General features: G+C 43.7%; 1 protein-coding gene across 2 annotated transcripts in view; it reads right to left on the bottom strand.

Annotated features, from left to right (window-relative positions):
* Positions 1 to 21,330, bottom strand: part of C5 (complement C5) — a 352,588-nt gene that overhangs the window by 229,016 nt on the left and 102,242 nt on the right. For both annotated transcript variants that reach the window (XM_086920988.1, XM_086920987.1), the window contains 3 exons: positions 17,000 to 17,115; positions 14,931 to 15,131; positions 4,587 to 4,790 (listed from right to left, as the gene is read on the bottom strand). In XM_086920988.1, the coding sequence (XP_086777114.1) occupies positions 4,587 to 4,790; positions 14,931 to 15,131; positions 17,000 to 17,115 (521 nt within the window). The remainder of the gene's footprint in view (positions 1 to 4,586; positions 4,791 to 14,930; positions 15,132 to 16,999; positions 17,116 to 21,330) is intronic.

The following is a 21,330-nucleotide window of genomic DNA, read 5'->3' as shown; positions in this document are numbered from 1 at the left end:
GGAGGCCATGAAAGTGGTTATAAGAGGGGAGTGTATCAAAACATTGTATGGAGTACACCACCAGTTGGAATAGGATATAGCCAAACAGGAGGCCAAGGTAGGGGATCTAGAGAGAGCCCTCCCGGGGGTTCCCCGTAGGCTGTAGGAATGGCAGACAGCATACGAGGCCCTATTGACAGCCGTGCAGAGATTGGAAAAACATGCACACACCACATACAGACAAAGACTGCATAGGGAGGGAATAGAACAGGAGCTCTATTGGCTTGATTAATTAAACAAGAGTCGCAAGTTAACCAGTGCCACAAGATAGAATTCGAGCATTCCTGGATTCAATAGAGTTTCCTCAATTGGAAGCAGAAATTATGCCAAGAGTCCAGGGGGCGATGGCCTACTGGCAGAATTCTATCAAAGATACACTTCCCAGTTAGCTGACCATTTAATGGAGGTGTATAATGAGGCATTGGATCAGGGCAAGCTTACGCCCACTATGAGAGGAGCACTAATAGCAATGATACCTAATACGGACAAGGACCCCCTACTCGCCAGCTCATATAGACCGATATCCCCATTAAATATAAATGTTAAAATCATTAGTAAAATTATGGCAGCGAGACTTCTCCCTGGGAGAACCTGCACCAGTTGGGATTTATACTTGAGTGTAGCACTACCCACAACCTCAGGAGAGCGGCGCATATCTGGCATGCTCCATGCTTGATAGACGATGATTATGCCATGGCACTGTTAGACATAGAACCGGCATTTGATTCAGTGGAATGGCATTATTTATGGCAGGTCTTGTGGAGGAAATTCTTAAGTGGGTAAAATTATTATTCACCTCTCCTGTGGTACGAATCAGAATGGGGAATCTGGTATCCAAAAGGTTTGAGTTATACTGGGGGCACGACAGGGATGCCCACTCTCCCCATTGTTGTTTGCGTTAGCTGTGGAACCATTGGCGGCAGCACTGTGGAGCAGGTTAGGGAGTAGGGGATTAAGCTGGGAGACACCACCAATGTGGTGTCTTTATATGCAGATGACACCCTGATCTATCTACGCCAGTCGACAAATTCAGTACCACTGATTTTGGCAGAGCTGCGGAGATTTGGGGAGGTCTCGGGACTCCTAATTAACCCCGGCAAGTCCAAATTCATCCCCATCTGGAGGTTGGCGGGAAGGCCACTGTCTGAACGCACTAGGGAAGCACTACCCTGGGGCAAAGAGAGAGTGAGATACTTGGGCGTGAGACTGGCACATCAGCCCCAGTGTACCTTGACTTAAATGTTGGCAGAGTATTAGGGTTCCATCAGGTTCTCGCGGGACTTGCTGTTGTCCCTCATGGGTCGATCAGCAATAATAAAAATTACTCTAGGCACTACAACATTAGTTTTATATCATTCCGCGGAGCTACTTTCGAATGTTGGACCAACTTCTCATGGATCTCTTATGGGGTAATGGGCTTAGATGGGTAAGCTTACAGATGTTGCAGCAGCAGTGGGGCCGACGAGGACTGTAAGTCCCATGCCAGGAATTATATTACATGGCGTCCCAGCTCCAACACGCAGTGCAATGCTGGACTCATATGATAATTGAGAGGTCGATCTATTGGTGGGCACGCATGCCAGATACACATTGCCGGAATTATTGATGCTTGGGAGAGGTGTCCCGGCCCAAATCCTGTATATTGTGCGGCATGTAGCCGGGATGTGGGAACCCATGGTTCGCAGGGTGGTTCAACACGCTCCATATGCTCCGGATATGCCTCTGTGGGCGTTGCGACCATTTGCCCGTATTGCGGATTCCATGTCGGTACGCAGGTGGAGAGAGGGAGGGTGCCAAACAATAGGAGATCTGTACACAGAGGGGAGGTTCATAACGTAAGACGAAGCCATGGATATTTTCGACCTGGGAAGGGGGCAATTTTTACAATATGGGAAAATCTCCAACGCTACCCGGGAAATATGGCTGGGATTCCCTGAGGAACCCCTTAGCACCAACATACTGAAAGCAATGCTGTTTATGGCAGGGGGGAGGCGACTGGGATGAGGTGTTGGAGGAACCAATGTCAGACAGAGAATGAGAGAGAGTGCATGAGGGGGTGCGTACAGTTAGCTCCAATGCAAGATTCAAACTCCTGCAATATAACATAGTACACCATATATATCTCACCCCACGCAGACTGCATGGACTTTATCCAACCCGTAGTGCCCAAGATGTAGATCACAAGCGGCGGACTTCCTCCACATGACTTGGGTGTGCCCGACACTTGGCCCCTACTGGGATGCGGTGCTATCACACCTTCAGAGAGCTACAGGGTGGGTGATCCCTAAAGAGATCCGAAAGGCGCTGCTCGGCCTACTACCTACACCCAAAAACTACAAATTAAGTAGGCATTTTCTTTCCCTGGGATTGGTGCTCATAAAGAGACGAATCATAATAGTATGGCTCCGTCCTGGACCTTCGCAGGTAGGGGAATGGATGAAGGACATTTGTGAATGGGCAACAGAGGAAAGGGTACAAATGAAGATGATGCATGAACATGAAATGCTAGAAAAAGACCTCCAGGCATGGTATCAAATGTTACAGGATCTGAAAGGGGAACAGAACATGGGTACCTACCAGTCCACTCATGGGACGGGGGCTACACCGCACAGGGGAAGTTAGGATAAGGGTGCAGCACGATACAAGTCTGACATTAAGGAAGAGTGTATATTAACCATGCTAGAGCCTATCATGGCTGGGACTATAGTTGGGAAGGAAGGGGAGGGGGCGAGGGGTAGGGAAGGACATACCCAAGTTAGGATTGGCATAATGTTGTAAGCCACGGAGGAGTGTATCAGAGATACTCACAACATCAATGGAGGGGATACGAATGGGAACCCGGGCCCCCTCTTATTCAGACCTCAGGACCTGTACAGATAACGTTTTGCAGAGTTGTAGATGAGGGGACTGAATCCGATGAGATGATGGATAAAGGGGAATAGGGGACTGTTTTGATGTCTCAACATTGGGCTGTAATATTGTTTTTTATGAAATCTAAATGCCAATAAGGTTACTTTAAAAAGTGCCGTAAAGTTAGTTGGTTCCGTTACAGATGGCAGGTTTTACTGAGTAAAACAAAAATTCTGTGTTTAAAGTGATAATGCTTTGTTACTAATGCTGTGAAAAGTGTGAGAAAAGGCTTGCAATTTCTTGAGTATACATGTATCCGAGACCACCAGCAGTATCGCCCACACATGGTCCTTCAGAAACCTTGCACCCCTTAAAGCTCTGAGCTGAAGATGAAAGGCCTTCCTCATGCCATCTTAAACTGTCCCATCCCTTCATGCTTGACTCACACTGCAAGCAGGCTGGTGATGCAGGAATGCACTACTTGAATTGTTGAAGTGGCCCAAGCTATCCAAGCCTATACGATTAAGCACCTGTGGATGTCAGGGGGTATGTTTTGTATTTTGCACTGGGGTGTATTTGTGTTTTCATTCAGTAATGGATTCCATGGCTCTACAACTAAGGGGCATATTAACAAGGACTTTATCTCTGCTTTTTTGGCTTTAAAAGCCAAAAAAGCAGAGATAAAGCTAGAGCCCTATCAGCAACAGGGTGCTAACACGCAAATTTGCATGTTAGCACCCTTTTACTCTACACTTCCCCTTGCATCTCTAATGAGATGTAAAGGGGGCGTTCCAGAGTAAAATAATAGGAGAAATGTCGCTAAGCGACATTTCTCCTACTATCAAGGATATCGCTAGCGATAAAAAAAACAGCGCTAACATGGGTTAACGCTGCTTTTTTACGTCTGGTATTTTTCTGACTTAGCCATGATATCCTATGTAAGGTGGATATCATGGCTAAGTATGTCTATCCCTATCAGCAAGCTATCGCCAAACCTTGTGGATTATCGCTGTATTTCCAGCAATAATCTCACAATTGGCAGCTTGCGCTCTGAATTTTATCGCTTTTGGAGATAAGCGTTGCTGATAGCACGCTATCTCTGCGATAAAATTCAGAGTTGGCCGGCGATAATTATCCAAGCGCTAAGTGCGCTTAGCGATAATTATCGCCTGGCCTTGTTAGTATGCCCCTCAGCACCTAAAGCCTGGCTCTGCTTTAGGGAACCCCTACATCCTCCAGTTTAGCGGAACTTGAAGGCCATGTAGGAATAAATGAAGTCTATGACTACAAAGGACCCTAAAAAGAGAGGGTCGCACAGAGCATCCCCATTAATAAAGTGAGTGCCTGTTCGGGTGGCACGGGCGCTGTTACTGTGATATAGCACTCCGTAGTAACGCGGAGCATGCCCAAAAGGATCCCCCCTATATGGGACAAGCATTACTGCACAGCTCTGCTACTTGATGGGAAAATAAAGCTGCAATGCAAAGATGCAATACTTGGACTCCTTCTGGTATACAAAAGGTAGTAGCTAGAAAGAGCCAAAATGGGATTTTAGCTAGGCAAAGAACTCACAGGCTGGATGTTTTATTCTCACTGCAGGTAAACATTTCCCAAAACAGTTCACTTTACTTTGGAAGGATGAATACAACCCTCTTACTTTCTAGTAGGTAGTTTTAGAAGACCTTTAGGGTGCTTACCAAGTAGCTGTAGTGTGTCACCTTGTGCAGGTAGTGGCTGCTGAGATATATGTTCATGCTCACAAAGTCTCCCACATGCAGGTTCTTGTACTGCGGGGCCCAGTTTATGTACAGGTAGCTCTTACTGAGGGAAAAATAAGCAACAGCAGTGTACTCAGCAACTGCCTGGTTCTCTTCTGGGATCCTGGAGTCTGCAGTCACAATCTGAACAAAAAAACACAAGTATACATCGAATGAGAAAAACACAGTTAGGTTCCTACAGAAAACACCCCAAGAGCTTCACAGCACTAGTACAGCTCTAATTAAGGGTAGACCTCATTTGACATGCAAAGACACCCAGAAGTGGCATACACTTTTATGTTCAGAGCATCCTATCTTCAGTGGCATAACAAACCTTCAGGGGGTACCCTGTCTCATCACCGTCATCCTATAATGACCTCCCACCAGATGATGGCCTATTGAAAAGTAGACGGACTTGAAAAAAATGTTATCGAAGAGCAACTCTCTTCTAAATTGTGCATTTGTGTATCTGTAAAATAAATGTTTTATATACATTTAAATCGTCTTCGTATTTTTTGAGTACTTTATCACTGAGGTTTAATCTAATACTGTTCAATAAATATTCTGTTTTGTACAAGAAAAAATAGACCACAAGACTTAATCCAACTCCTTAAAAGCCCTAAAACATATACGGTGCTATAGACGATGGGCCTGGTTTAGATGTTGGTGAATCCGGTCCCTTCGTTGTTTTTTTTACCCCTTCCCAGACACCGACTTGGCAGTCCGTCTGCTGTATTTAGATGTGGGCGGGTCTCTGGAGGAAAGACCATCGGACTCCTACCACCCCGTAAGGGTCTTACTCTCGCATCAACGGCGTCAGATGCAGAAGCAGCTATCAGAGGGAGTCCCGCCAAGAATACCGCATGCCAATTACAATGTGCCTTTCCGCCGAAGCAGCTGTGGTGGAAACCTCCAAACTCAATTTGACCGAATGGAAGGAACAAAGGTGAAAACCTGCCTTTTTCTGGTTCCCACTACTGTTTCCATTTCCATCTTGAACCTCATCGTACAGGTCCTTCCTGTGCTGCTGCTACTTCACCCCGACATTCAGCAACCCCTTTGTCGCCGGAATCTAAGGTAGGCTTTAGTGTCACTTGTCTCATTATGAATCGTATGGGAAAATTTGAGTCAATTTTTTTACTTTGCTCTCACATGCATGTGTGATGCACATGTGTTCATCTTACAACTTATTGTGGTAAAATGAACACATCTGTGTTGACACATAAAAAAATATTTCTTTGGTGGTTGTGGGTGTTGTGCTTGTGGTGCCTGTGGCTGTACATTCAATACTGTGTGTATGGTTTTGGGTGTGCAATACTATATGTAAAAAAAGGGAATTACACATTACAAACTTATACATTATAAAACATGCATATCATATATGTGAAGTATGATCTTGAAGAGTGGGACTTACCTGTCTCCGCACCACCAAGAAACTCACTCTATTGGGACTCTTCTGCCAAGACACCGCCAGCACAATGGGAACATCTAAATCTGCTTGGCGCACACCCACCAGCCTAATGGCGACGGAGTACTGGTAGCCAGCTGTAACATTTAGATTTGGTGGGTGGACTGCTGCCAGCTTCACAGAGTACTTGGGACTGCCGCCACAGTGGGATGACGGTAGTCCCATCAAGATCTAAATCAGGCCTAAACATTTTTTAAGTGGAATTCAAGCCACTGCTCAGTGAACAATCAAAGAGAAATTCAGCTTTTCTCCATCCACAAATGCTTCACATCACCTGCACAGTATTTTGATTTTCTTTGGGAAGGTGTGATATCTTCATAGCTTGCCCTGGAATTTCCAGGAATGAGCCAGCCCTACTCATGCAGATAAGCATTTTAAAATATGGACAAAGTGGACACAGGGACCCCACCAGGGACCCCACCTTCCAACTCAGGATAAAGCATGGGCAATAGCTGGAATCAAGTGTCTCTCCCTCTGTGCAAAGGCTCCAAGATGATGCTGGTGCACAGGAGGTAGACAGAGCAGGATGCTGGTGGGAAGGGAGGAGCAGGGGGAAGCCCTGAGTCAGGTGATGGAAGTGAGATTGGCTCTGATTTACAGGTAAAACGTTGCACACTATTCAAACCTGTTGAGAAGCAATGCTTAACAGTAATTTAGGCACACTGAGGTAAAAATAAACCTGCAGGGCAAAGAGCTCCCTGACTGTTGCAATGTATCCTGTTAGTGGGTCAAAGAGAGCAGAGCGGTAGGAATCAAGTCAATATCACACCCTCTCTACGACCACCACAAGATGTCAATGGCATGCAGAAGGAGGGCAGACCAAGAAGTAGGATGGCGGGGCAAAGCAGGAGAAGCCCCTTCATATGACCGGTCCAAGATGTACCAACATAGCAGTAGACAGTGCAGCACAGGACAGAGGTACTACAGGAAATTGGGCTGTTAGTTGTGGGGCCGGCACAAGCAATAGGTCCACAATTCTCCTTACTGGGAACCAACCACCCAATAATAGAGCTTGACTCTCTCCTAGCAGTGAAGCAGAGCAGTCAAGGCACACTCTGTGGAGGTTGTGTGGGCTTCTACTCGCTGTTCGCTGGTATGCAATAATAACACTCAATTAAGGATTGTCCAATCAGTACGTTTTCTTTAGAAAAGGGAGAAGTACATTTATTACACACACATCTAAATACTACATAGTAATTTACAAATATGTACATAGGAAAATGGAAAATATCATAGAACCATTGCCTAATCCTCTTGACCCCTAAAGGGTTCATGCAAACATATAAGATAAGTCCATTGGCTTGGTCAAAGGATTAAGATGAACAAACAACATGTTAAAGACAACATTTTGTACATCAATGTGGTTAATAAAGCATATTCACTGTGACCAATAACCATTACTTTCTCAATTAAGCATTTAAAATTTGAAAACCTGTGTCTGTTTACTTTTCATAAGCTTTCCAAGCATTAAAATATAATAATAAATACAGCCCCAGAGAACACTGAATTTTGCTTTCTTGCATGTAACCATAGATTTAGCCCCTAAAGAGCACTGTACAACCTGTATTTTCTTTGATCACTTTTACACCACAATAATTGCAACCATAAAATAAGCACCTAAAGGGTACAGCACTCCCAGATGTAGAGCAGAACCTCCAGCTTGGGGAGTGCTTAAAAACATTGGAAAATTTCAGTCGTGTCCTGGTTCCGAGAACCCCACAAACATAGGTTAAGCACTTTGTAAGAATTCTCAAGGGGGTGCTGTTGTGCTCCTGCAGACCCCCCCCCCATGCTTCCTTCATTTAGTTGGTGGTGCCCCTGCCATCCAGGGACCACTACCAGGAGAGAAAATGTGCAAAATGAAGCACCCTGCTGTGACGGGAGCCTGTGTATCTTTTTTCTGTTTTTGTTTCTTTATGTTTGTGGGGGATGCCCAGTCCACCCAGGTACCCCCCATGCCTCCATAATGTTGGGGGCAGCAGAATGAGCCCATTCCTTGTTGCTCCCACCAGCTGCCACAATCCCCATAACTCTGTGTGCAGCCACAGGAGCTGGCAGCATCGCTGTCCCTGCCCGCTTCTATGGGCTGGAACTCTGTTGAGGCTGTGGCTGCCCGCTCCCTCCAGACACGGGTACGGGGAAGAAAGCAGACTCACAATTACTGTGGAGCCAGGGATGGGGTCCTTGTCCCTTTTTAATAAAAACATGCTGTGGGATGGGGTCCTATGCATGCCGCCTCCCTGAATAAATCAGTAAGTAAATCCTGCACTGACCCCCGAACCCTGGCCTACCCTGGGGTAAATGAAGATTTGGCCACAGAGCTCAACGTCGGCTGAAATGTTGCCAAATTTTAAAAGCCCATAGCTTGGGCCCGGTGGACCGATGTTGACGATCTTGGGTGCATTTTACTCGTGGTGGTGAGCTCTAGCCACCAGGGTCATTACAGCAGACCTCCTCATCTACAAAGTGATTCCCACAGGGGGATGGTTCTCCTAGCTCCCTGCACCAGCCTTTTCTTGGTCTTGGTTTCTGGGTGCAGAAGTCCAAGGCTTTCTTCCAACTGGGGGGGGGGGGAATTTTACTGGCTTTTGGAGAGACCCACTGGTCGTGGGGTCAATTGGGCGGAGTCCTTGGTCATTTGTGGGCACCAGGGGATTCTTCCTTACAGTTGTCGATGGCTGCCCTATGGTCCAGCATCGAAGCATGGAGACATTACCAGGCAAGAGAGAGTTATCCCTGCCACACCAATCCTAGGGTGCCACGTCACCTCTCCAACCCTGTCGCAACTCTCCTGCACAGCATGCTGGGACAGTTCAATGTGGCATCATCCGGGAGTCACTAGTCACATCCACTCTGGGGGCTTCAGCTCCATCCCTCACTCACTTCACTGCCAGAGCTTTTCTCACCAGATCTTCAAAGGGGGTTCCCGTATTGGCTCCAGAGGTCTGGGCTCCCTTCTTTATTCAGTGGGCTTAGGCAGACCAATCTGTGGGACAATTTGGCAGCTTATTGATTGATACAGATCATTCCACCCCACCTCTTTCCTCCTCAGGAGCTCAGTGAAGCACTGTTAATTGCGCTCTTTGTGTGAGGTGGGGGGCTTTGTTCCTGTTGCTGGCCAGAAATGTAATTAACTGGGCACAGCAGTGTGCCAAAAGGTCTGGGCTCTGATCCTGAGCTGAGAAATATGACAATTCTGGATGATCCATAATTTGTACAGATATTTTGTGGAACTTGCAGAATTGATTTTCCTACAATGGATACACTCCACTTCGATACATCACTGGTCTATGTAGACCAATGGGAAGTGAACCAGCATTTAAAGGTAAACCCCGGGCGGAACAGGCGTAGTGCTTCTAAACGGAGTTCCACGGATTTGGAAAAAACTCAGAGGAACTCCGCTCCGCTCCCTCCCACCTCCTAAAGTAATCATAAAGTAAGAAAAAAGGCACTTAACTGCCATGGCTGCCTCCTCCTCGCCATGGCCACTCTCCTTCCTCGTCCTCGCCGTCCTTCTGCTTTGATAACCCCTACGTTGTACATCTTGCGCGTGTGCATGCGCCGGACTACCTGTGTGTAGTTAACGTGCAGCGCACAACAGAAGTCTCCTACTCACTGCCCATACATGTTTGCACATGCGTGTGTGCACGTGTTCACGTGTAACCAGTCAAGTGCTCAATACCTATGCTATCATAGGGACCTAATCTTAAAAGGCGGAAACTGGTAGTAAATATGCAAAGTCCATTTGCCAAGTGAATACCTTAGGTGAGACACTTGTAGTGAGGCTCACCCACAGTAAAAAGTCCAACATCGGCTGATCCAATAAGAAAAGAAAGTTGGGTCTACTGAATGGACGGAACCCAACTGCAACAGGCACCATGTGAAAGCTGTGTGGCAGACTTAGTACTGGGGTAGTTTTATAACCAGGTCAAGGCAGCGGTGCATGTTGAGAGGTCAGTGGATGCCTGGTAAAGCAGTGTATGGTAAATCATAGGATGGAAGAGACCTGTAACAACTTATTGAAGATCTTGAAACTGGGGCTTCGGAGCAGTGTGCAGGCCATGCTACAGAGGCATTGCAGTGGCAGTACTGGGATAGCATTGTACTGTGTAAAGATAGGGGTGCATTGCAAGAGCTTTGTGCAGGAGTAACAATGCCTGGTTCAAGTGAGGACAGTTGTTTCATTGTCTCAGTACTTGTGCATTAATGTTGCGCTAGCTCAGGAGACCCTGCTAGGTGAGGACAGAATATAATACGATTAGGGCAGGGTGTATGGGCTCTCTTAAAGAAAACTGATCCTGACTGGTGGAAATGCTAACTGCATGTGTGAGTAGAGTGACCAGCCTTCCCAGATTTCCCCAGACATTCCTAGAGAGAACTGTTCGGTGTCCCAACACATTTGTCAGTTTTGAATACATACCCCAGTTTTTGGGACAAAGGTCATCCTGCAAAACAAAATTGAAAGGTATACTCTCCTTTCACAGGCCCTTCTGAAGTTTGAAACATTGTAAGTAATTTATCGGTGTCTGCCAGGCAGCACAGGGGGAGGTACACTGCCTGCTCTCAAGCAGAGAGACAGAGTCAGGAGGAGGACGGGGCTCGGTGCCAGATATAGATATCTGACAGGCTAGATATAAAAGTTAGACTACAGGCTGTAGTCCTACCCTTATGCCTGACCTGTCCTCGTTTTTGCATCTCGAATCATGTCACCCTAAGTGTAAGGGATGTCACACAACAAAACGCAGTCTGTCAATAAAGACAGATACATTTGGCTTTGGCAGCTTCACGGCTGCTGGTATGGCAGAAATGCTTCAGGCAAAAAAGATGTTCAGTGCTTCAGCCATCACACTTTGAAGTTCTCAGGACGATTGCAGAGGAGATAGTTCACCCAGACATATCTCCAGTGAGCTTCTAAGTATATAGTACAAATAGGTGTTTGTGGCCTAATGTTATAGTCAGTTTCTGATTTCTAAAATCAGATGCTCATTTACCCTTATTTAGGGGTCTAGTGAATTTTTGAAAAGGTAACACAATTTATCAACTTTATGGTTTGCAGTCTACAACTTTACAGTTTGTCACCTTTGCAAATTGTTACCCATTACACATTGCTTTATAGTTTGTAACCTTTAAATAAACTTTCCCTTTCTGCAAAATGTGCCATCAAAAAACACCTCGCTGGGTGTTTTTCCACAAAGAAACATTTAGTAGGACAAAAAAAGGAGGAGTTGCATGTTTTTCTCATGCTTTATCAACGTTTGAACGATGTTTCACACACTTATTATTGGACCTGGCCCTCTCTGCAGGGTCACTCCTTTCAAACATTTTGCCTTAACTCCTCCTGTTTTGCTTAATTTGATTTTGTTGACTTTAGGACTCTGTGCACTTTACCACTGCTAACCAGGGTTAAAGTGCTTGTGCTCTAAGCTAGTTCAATTGGCTTATACCTGATTGACACATTTAATTTACTTGTAAATCCCCAGTAAATTGGTACTACATGCACCCACGGCCCGTAAATGAAATGCTACTAGTGGGCCTGCAGAACTCACTGTGCCACCCACTCAAGTATCCTCAGTCTCAGATCTGCTATTTGCAGCCTTATTGCAGTTTCAAACTGCCATTTTAACCTGGAAAAATAACCCTTTTGCCAGGCCTCAACCATCATTTTTAATGCATGCAAGTCACCCCTGGGGTAGGTCCTAAACAGCCCTTTGGGCAGGGTGTAGTGTATTTAAAAAGCTGGGCATGTACTTTTAAGTTTTACATGTCCTGGTAGTGAAAAACTCTTTAATTCCTTTTTCGCTACTGCAAGACCTACCATTAGGATAACATTGGTTTACCTTATTATATTTAATAAGTGATAACTTTTAATGGGGAGCAGGTAGGAATGTCAAATTTGGTCTCAAATTCATTGTCATTTAAAATCTTCTTTAATGGTAAATCGGATTTTAAGTCACAATTGTGGAAATTCCTCTTTTAGAAAGTTGGCATTTTCTTGTCGAAACCATTTGGTGCCTGCAGCCTGTTCCTGGGTCACATGACTAGCTGTAATTGGCAGTAGGTGGTCTTTGTGTATTCCTACCACACAGCCACAAAAGGAGGGACTGGTTGTTGGAAGGATGTGCCATCCTGACTTAATGGGAGGGGCAAGATCGTCACCTTCCCCATTTGCACTTCAAAGACACTGCCTTATCACACATACAAAGAATTTCACACTAGTCCATTGTGACTCCATGCACCATGCTCCATGGCATCCTGGGACCACGGCAGGGAAACAGGACGTTCTAGATACATCTATGGGGGAACTTCCCACTAACTAACTAAAACTAGAACCCTCACATCTACTTTTCAGTACATTCCTGGAACTGTGGACACTACAGAAGGACTGGCAGACTACTGCCAGAGACCTGCCCTGTTGGCTTAGAAGGAAGCCTGGACCTGCACCCTTTATTTCAGGCTACCAGAGTAACTCAAAGGGCAAGTTAGTAGGCCTCCTGTTCTAAGCTACAGGGACAACAGGCTCTAGAGGCCTCTCTGCAAATGCCTAGCTGATCTACAGCACTGGACCTGCAACTGGACCTGCCTGAACCCACCTGGTCTCTGCAGGAGTACGTTCCTGATCACCAAGAGGTGCTTCCCATGTCCTGGACCCTTGGTGTAGTATCAGCTAAGATCCCCTTGGAAGAAGATAAGAATTTATGAAGTTTCGGGCTCTCTGTGCCAGCTAAAGGTCCCTTCCACACCAAAAGTAAACTCAATTCTCCAGCAAAGATTATCTGCGACGCCCAACAGGATCTTCATGGTACAGCGACAACCGTACACAATGCCCAGCTTGCTCTTTGCACTAAGGCAATAAACCTTCTGCAGTGCTCTCCTTGCTCCTCGCAGCCTATTCGAGGGTGAACTTGACTCTTCGTGTCAGACTTTCAGAATGTAACTTTTTTAGCAGAGCTATTCTGATCCCAGACAGTGCCATCATTGTCAGCCTGAATGTATGACTTTCACCCAGCCTCGCACAATAAGATAACCATGAGTAGCATTTTGTGTTTTAGCCATTATACTTACCTTTGACATTGCATATCCCTGGTTCTACTGATTGGATTTTTTAACCTTTGGTGTGAAATAATGTATTGAATTTTACTCCATTTTTCTAAATTGGTATGAGATTTTTCTTGTTTTGTGATTTCACTTTATTGCTGTTTGTGTGCTGCATAAATACTTTACACATTACCTCTAAGTTAAGACTGACTGCTTTTGGGCCATGTTACCAGAGGATTAAGCACAGGCTAATTTCGTGATCTTATTGTTTTTTGCCCTGACAAGGATAGTGGTTGTTGCTTGGCTAGAGTTTCACCCCCTCACCCTCTGCATCCATTAACCCAGTTTCTCACATTTATGTTTTTTACTCTGCCAACTTCGTTATGTTGGCCAGGTTTGCATGTTCTTTGCACTAAAGCAATAACCATCTGCGGTGCTCTCCTTGCTCCTCACATCCTATTCCAGGGTGAACTTGACTCTTCGTGTCGGACTTTGAGAATGTAACTTTTTAGCAGATAGCCATCATTGTCAGCCTGAATGTAGGACTTTCACCCAGCCTCGCACAATAAGATAACCATGAGTAGCGTTTTGTGTTTTAGGCATTATACTTACCTTTGACATTGCATCTCCCCGGTTCTACTGATTGGATTTTTTTAACTTTTGGTGTGAAATAATGTATTGAATTTTACTTAATGTTTCTAAATTGGTATGATATTTTTCTTGTTTTGTGATTTCACTTTATTGCTGTTTGTGTGCTGCATAAATACTTTACACATTACCTCTAAATTAAGCCTGACTGCTTTTGGGTCAGGTTACCAGAGGGTTAAGCACAGGCTAATCTCGTGATCTTATTGTGTTTTGCCCTGACAGGGATAGTGGTTGTTGCTTGGCTAGAGTTTCACCTTCCCCCCACCCTCTGCATCTATTAATCCAGCTTCTCACATTTATGTTTTTTACTCTGTCAACTTCGTTATGTTGGCCAAGTTTGCCTAGTTTTGTAAAATGTGGCCTTTCCCAAACCCTTTGTAATGATTATCACTGTTGCATTTAACATTGTCGTAAGTTCCCCTTGTTAATTTCCTGCATCTCCTTCTTCAGTGACCACCTATCATGGCCATAATTTCTGCAATTATTCTTTCTGATAAAAAAAATCCCTTATTTGATGTCTTGGCTGCCTAGTGGAATGTGAGTGTTTCTCCCATACAAAATAAAATCTAATGTTAGTCCACACCCAGCGCATGTAATTGTTTACAGAGTGATGATAGTTATCACTTACTGTATCTAAACACAGATGCTCTGGATAAGGAAAACTGTTCTCCTGGTTCTCTGTTCATACACAGTACTATGCTGTTACTACCTAGATAGAGGTGAATTGCAAATCTTTGAATAATTACTTATGCCCTAAAACGCCAAGATGAAAAAAAGAGAAAGACAAGCAGTGCAATCCGTACTCAAGTGTGTTGATCCATGTTTTGAGTGTATTCCTTATGATTTTTCATTGGGACAGCACCATGTTGTCTCTATTAAAAGAAAAAAAGGCTCTCCAAAGTCCTGAGGACTCCATGAAGAGAGCAGCCAGTGGTTGGGTCTTCAGGCCAATGTCAGGCCATGTCAGATGGCCTAGGGAATCTTAGGAAATCCAGGACACATCATACATTTAGAAGTAGACAGTTTGAGTCAGAAGCACTGTTCTGGTTCAGCTAATTGGATAGTGTTGCATCTGCTGCTCACTGGGTGATGCTAACAACTGAGGCAAAAACCCTCCCTGAAGCAGTGCTAACCTTAAACTCCAATGTGTTGGCGTCAGTTGGAATATTGACGGTGAAAGAGGCCGTCCCATCGTCATTCCCTGTCACTGCCTTGCCCTGCTGCGAGGTCTCATCGATCAAGGTGGTTGACTCCATTTCTCTGTTGAACACTGTGGCTGTGAGCCTCACTGGAACCATCTGGATAGGGATTTCTAAGGGATCTGTGACTTGCACCTACAGTTCAGAATGCAGAAAAAACAATGTATCAGTGTAGGCATACCCGAACATAGCTTAAGGCATCACAACTTATGTGCAACAGAAGGTTAGAAATATTAACTTGGATAAATATTCCACATTTGAAATCAGAGTTAGTGTTAAATGGAGAAAGAGAGAAAGGCCCCACTTCCACAACACTAAACAAGGTGCATAGGCGAGTGCCATCCTATGTGTTGGTAAGTGGACCACATCTTTGCACGGGCCATGAAGGAGTGGGGAAGCTTCTAGCTCCCTGGTTGGCTTTATTTTAAAGTACTCCCTGCCCTTGTGCAGGGGAAGGAGAGTGTGTAATTTCTTCCCCCTCCTCTCTCGTAAAGTGAGGGGGGAAACAGCAGTGGGACAGTTGCAGCTGGGAACTGCGTGCAGTGGGTGCGAGATGACCCACTCCTCTGTTTGTCAAACAGCGCCAATGCAAACCAAAAAGGATTTTCAATAGAAAGTGAATCTTAGTCTTAACTATAACCACAATTGCCGACACAGTAAGACTGAGGCGATGAGAGTATGGAGTGTTCTGTACAATAGAGTGCTCAACCGTATCAGACATGTAGAAGGATCAAAAGGGATCAGCACAGATGAAATATAGAGGGGGAATTATAAGGTATAGATAGATCACTATGGATGGATCAATGTGGTTTATCTACATTAATCCAGAATACACAAGAGGTTAAAGAACAGTTCACAGGAGCACAACATATGCCAAGATAAGAGACAAAGAGGCTGCATATTTCTGAAAGAATGAGGTTTGAAGGTGTCATAATAAAATTGGTCAGTTTGACAAACAAATGGCAATTTTTAATTTGAAAAGTGTGAAAAACGAAGACCGAATAGAAATAGAAGAGATATAAAGGTGGAGGAAAGGAAAAAGGTGAGCATGGAGTGGCAATTTAGTAAGTATATTGTTTGGTGAAATTGAAGGCCCTTGAAGGAAATCGAAGAGAAGAAGCCAAAAGAGGAGAACAATGTAAACAATTCAGAGCAAAGAAGAGGGGAGGGAGGAGCCATAGACCTATTATAGGATTCATTATAACATCACTTACTCTTCTGTGAGCTTGAGTTATAATTGAAATGGAGAAAAGACTTAAGGGATTGATTGAAAGGAGATTCAGCTATGCCTATCAGCTCCCTGCCTTATGCACAACAAAGGGAAAGAGCAAGCCAACGTTATGAAGTTTATGATTAGGTCTAATAGCTGGCAAAGAGCGCATAGAGGCAATGCGGGTGAAAATTAATAAATTTAGGGCCTGAGTCACAAAGGGCCTTTGCAGTCGTGAGGGAGTCTCTGCACTCGGGCGGAATCTCCGCAATGAGAATTCTCATTGTGGATATTCCGCCTCAAGTGCCGAGGCTACCCCGCGCCTGCGGTGCCTCCACCACGAGTGGAGAGGCCCTTTGTGACTCAGGCCTTAAGTTGGGAAGGAAAACATAAATGGTTGGTTGATAATAATCAAAAAATTTGAAGAATCAGGCAAAAGACTCCAAAACAAGGCTACTTCAAATCCTTTTCTTGACAGTAACAACATAATGGAGATTTCAGAGGGTTTGGTAAGGACACAAAGAGTGGAGGTTCAGAGCATTACATACAAGAACTATGTAAAGTGATCCAAGTCACTCACACTGGTTACTAAACCTGAAAACACTTGTAGGTGGGCATGAAATACTGTATTGAGTTACTCAGTGCCATATGATAAAGAGTTACATTTCAGTTAGTTCTTCGGCTTCTCATTTGTCAAACTCTGGTTGATATCCGTGAGATTTAAGTTTGAAGCCACTGGCTAATAGAAAATAAGTTGTGTGAGATGGACACAGCTAGGAGGATATGTACATACCCTCATGTAGAATGGGAGTCCTGGTCTCATGAAGAGAGGCGTGGCAATCAGCTTCAGTTTGTAAGGTGTTAAGACATATTTGACAGTAGAAAGCTCACTTTCTTCAGGATGAGCATCTAGGGGAACAAAATAAATGACCTTGGATGGTTTATGTTTCCGCATTTATAAATCACGCATATCACGTATTGGGTACTGTAGCATACAAATAAGATTACTTCTGCATCACAATACTTTCTGTCCCAATGTAATTATGTGGTTAGGTGTACGCTCTATTTCTATATCTTCCACAAGGCATGATGGGATTTGTAGTTGTGATGGGCAGAACTGAAGTAGCTGTGCAATTCCTCGTACTGTGAACAAAGTACTAGATACTGAATGAGGGATAGAGTCATTGGTTATATGCTACCAAAGAGGATTCAAACATAAATTAATTGGATCAGGGAGAACAAGTGTCAAACAGTTTAAATGAGCCCTGTTTCTTTGGGAGGGAAGGTAGAGCAGTGAGGGGGCTGTTACGCTTACATGATAACAAGGCTTAAAATAGACACTCACGCAAAATCCAGATGTTGAGCCAGGCCAATCTCAAAACGCACTTTTACACGCAACATGTATACATACAAACATATATTTCTCTCCACCCTTTTCTGCCACTTTCCTTCTCCTTGGGAACAAACGGAGGCAAACCTAATCTTTATTTGCCCATTCACCACAACTGCCATGACATATATATATAAATATATCTATATCTATCTATCTATATATATGTGTGCATATATATATATATATATATATATATATATATATATATGTATATATATATATATATATATATATATATATATAGTAGTTCATAAAATAGTTGCCAAGGACTTCAGGCGATATCGAACCCCAGTGGGTCCCACTAGTTTCTGCCTAAATCCGTTGGACGGAAGGAGGCCTGACAGCGGGGTGTTATTGGCAACGAGGGCAAAGATTTGATCTTACCTCCACCAACTGGGGAGACATGGAACATTATTTCTCCATTTGGTTTGATTTATACAGAACTAGTGGGACCCACTGGGGTTCGATATCGCCTGAAGTCCTTGGCAACTATTTTATGAACTACCATGTCCAAGATGCTGTGCGCCCACAGGGGCAGGACTATTAATTAACTGAATATTAAAATGGCGAAAATTACCGCTGCCTCTGCACATTGTTTTTATCCACTGACGAAGAGCTAACCTGATGCTCGAAACGCGTTAAGCTGCGCATGGAGGTGGGTGAGGATTTTGCAACCGCTGCTGCCTGCTGTGGTGTGCGTCGCTCCTCTGGTGTGATGTTTTCATTGAGGTCCACTCATGGTGTGTGTATATATATATATATATATATATATATATATATATATATATATATATATATATATATATATATATATATATATATATATGTGTATATGTATATGTATATATGTATACGTATATATATATGTATATGTATATGTATGCATCCAATCCTGGTTTGGCATAAAAAAGAACAGGCACCAACACCGTGGATGAAGATCAAAGGTTTTTTAATTCACCAAAAAACGACCAGACGCGTTTCGGCGGACAAGTCCGCCTTGTTCACTACATCCATGTATATGTATGTATATATATATTGAGATATAATATATGTTTGTATGTATACATTTTGCATAAAATGTGCACTGCTGGAAGATGTGCAACTTTTTTAGATTGGCCTGGCTTAACTTCTGCATTTTGCATACACATAGGTATGTGTGTGTGTGTGTGTGTGTATATATATATATATATATATATATATATATATATATATATATATATGTGTTTGTGATAATATAAATAAATAAATATATATGTATTTTCTTTTCACAAAAAAAGGTTACAGGAACGTTATAGTTAGGCTCAGATTTCACCAATGAAATTAAGCAGTTAGAGTTACCTGATCTAACTATAACTTACGCCCTCACAAAGCACTGCTGCTTGCATATCATATGACTCATAACACGGACAGTGACATCAGTGATGACATCTCAAATGACAACACTGATGACGTCATCCAGTGATTGTGAGTTTTTTTTTTAAAGTTTATGGGTGTTAAACTTATATACTCACAGGTACATGCATCATTGTTGCCGTTTGCGATTCCTTATTTGCGAAAATTAAGGAATCGCAATCAAGGAATCCCAAACAGCAATGCATCAAAAAATCGCAACTTCTTTAGCGATTCCTTATTTTTCCTTCATTGCGATTCACAATTTGCGAATCGCAATTAAGGAATACCTTCCCATTGATTCCTATGGGCCAAAAAGCCCATAGGAATGAATGGGAAGGCAATCTCAACTTGCGATTCGCAATTAGCTGATCGCAAATTGAGATTGCGATTTCAAGGGTGCAGGGGTGTCCAAAGGACACCCTGTTGCACCCCTGAAATCAATTTATGCACATATGTTGTGCACACACATGTCCTAAAGGCATGTGTGTGCACAACATGACAGTTTAAAAAATGCACAAAATTGCATTCTTCAGATTTTTCGCAAATTACCATGAGGTCCAACCTCATGGTAATTTTTTCCTCCTAATTGCGAATTCGCAATTTTTTTAAGTGTCATGCATTGCATTTAAGGAATCGCAAATTGCGATTCCTTAATTGCAATCGCATTTTCCGAAATCGCAAAAAATTGCGATTTCTTGTAATTTTTTGTTGATGCATCCCAAATAGTGATTTAGGAATCGCAAACGGCCGAATTTTGCGATTAGCACTGTTTGCGAATCCTAAATCCTTTGATGCATGTACCTGTAAGGTACTACAAAAGTTAAATTAGTATATTTAGTATACTACTAATAAGTGATACTATTTCTAATATATATTATGTGAGCAGTTGTGTGACTGTGTGTATCCATGTGCGAGTGACTGAGTGAGGGGCTGTATGGGTGAATAAGTGGGTGTGTGAGTAGCTGTATGGGTGAGTGAGTGGCCGAATGAGTGCCTGTATTGGGGAGTGAGTGGATGAGTGGCTGTATGGATGAGTGAGTAGCTGTATCAGTGACCAAGTGGTTGTGTGAGTGGCTGTATGGGTGAGTGACTGTGTGTGTAAGTGGTTGTATGGGTGACTGAGTGGCTGACTGGGCATTTGGTTAACTGAGTAGGTATGTGAGTGGATGTATTAGAGAGTGAGTGTCTGTGTGAGTGGCTGTATGGGTGAGTTAGTAGACATGTGAGTGGTTATATGGGTGTGTGAGTGGTTGTATGGGTGAGTGAGTGGGTGTATGGGTGAGTGAGTGGTTCTGTTGAACGGCTGTATGGGTGAGTGAATAGGTGTGTGAGTAGCTCTATGAGTGAGTGAGTGGCTGTGTGAGTGACTGTATGGGTGAGTGGCTGTGTGATTACGTATATGGGTAAGAAGTGGCTCTATGGGTGAGTGTGTGGATGTTTGAGTGGTTGTATGGGTTTGTGAGGGGGAGTATGAGTGGTTGTGTGGGTATGTAAGTGGATGTGTCAGTGGTTCTGTGGATGATGCCATCAGTTATGTCATTTGAGATGTCATCAGTGATGTCACTGACCATGTCATGAGTGATGCAATATGTGAAGTCACAAGCAGTGCATTGCGGATGCGGAAGTTATAGTTAGCTCAGGTAACTATAACTGCTGAGCTTCACTGTTTTTGTACAAGTGAAATCTGAGCCTAACTATTAGGTAGGGACCTTACAGGGGTAACCTTTGTTTTTTTCCAGTGAATTTCTAAGGTTTTTAAATTATTTTTCCTAACTATAATGTTCATTTACCCTTTCGTTCTTAACTGAATTTCTAAGTTTTTGAAATATTATTTCCTAACCATAATGTTCATATAACCTTTGTTCTTTTCTCATAATTTGTAAGGTGTTTTAATATTATTTCCTAACTATGGCGTCCCTGTAGCCTTTGTTTTTTCAGTGAATTTCTACATTGTTTTAAATTGTTTTCCTAATTGTACCTGTCAACTTTGAGAGTGGATGTGTGAGTGGCTGTATAGGTCAGCGAGTGGGTATGTGAGTGGCTGCATGGGTCTGTGAGTGGGTGTGTGAGTGGCTGTATGGGTCTGTGAGTGGATGTGTGACTAGCTGTATGGGTCTGTGAATGGGTGTGTGAGTGGCTGTATGGCATTGTGACTAGGTGGATGAGTGGCTGTATGGGTCTGTGATGGATGCGTGTGTGAGTGTGTCTGTGAGTGTGTGTGTGTGTGTGAGTGCCTGTGTGGATGTGTGAGTGCCTGCTTGGGTCTGTGGATAGGTCTGTGAGTACCTGTGTGGGTCTTTGAGTACCTGTGAGGGTCTGTGAGTACATCTATCTATGAG

Source organism: Lissotriton vulgaris, chromosome 5, assembly GCF_964263255.1.
Source record: "Lissotriton vulgaris chromosome 5, aLisVul1.2, whole genome shotgun sequence".
Taxonomy (NCBI): Eukaryota; Metazoa; Chordata; class Amphibia; order Caudata; family Salamandridae; genus Lissotriton; species Lissotriton vulgaris.
Note: the sequence above shows the minus strand (reverse complement) of the source record. Positions and strands in the feature narration are given on the sequence as shown.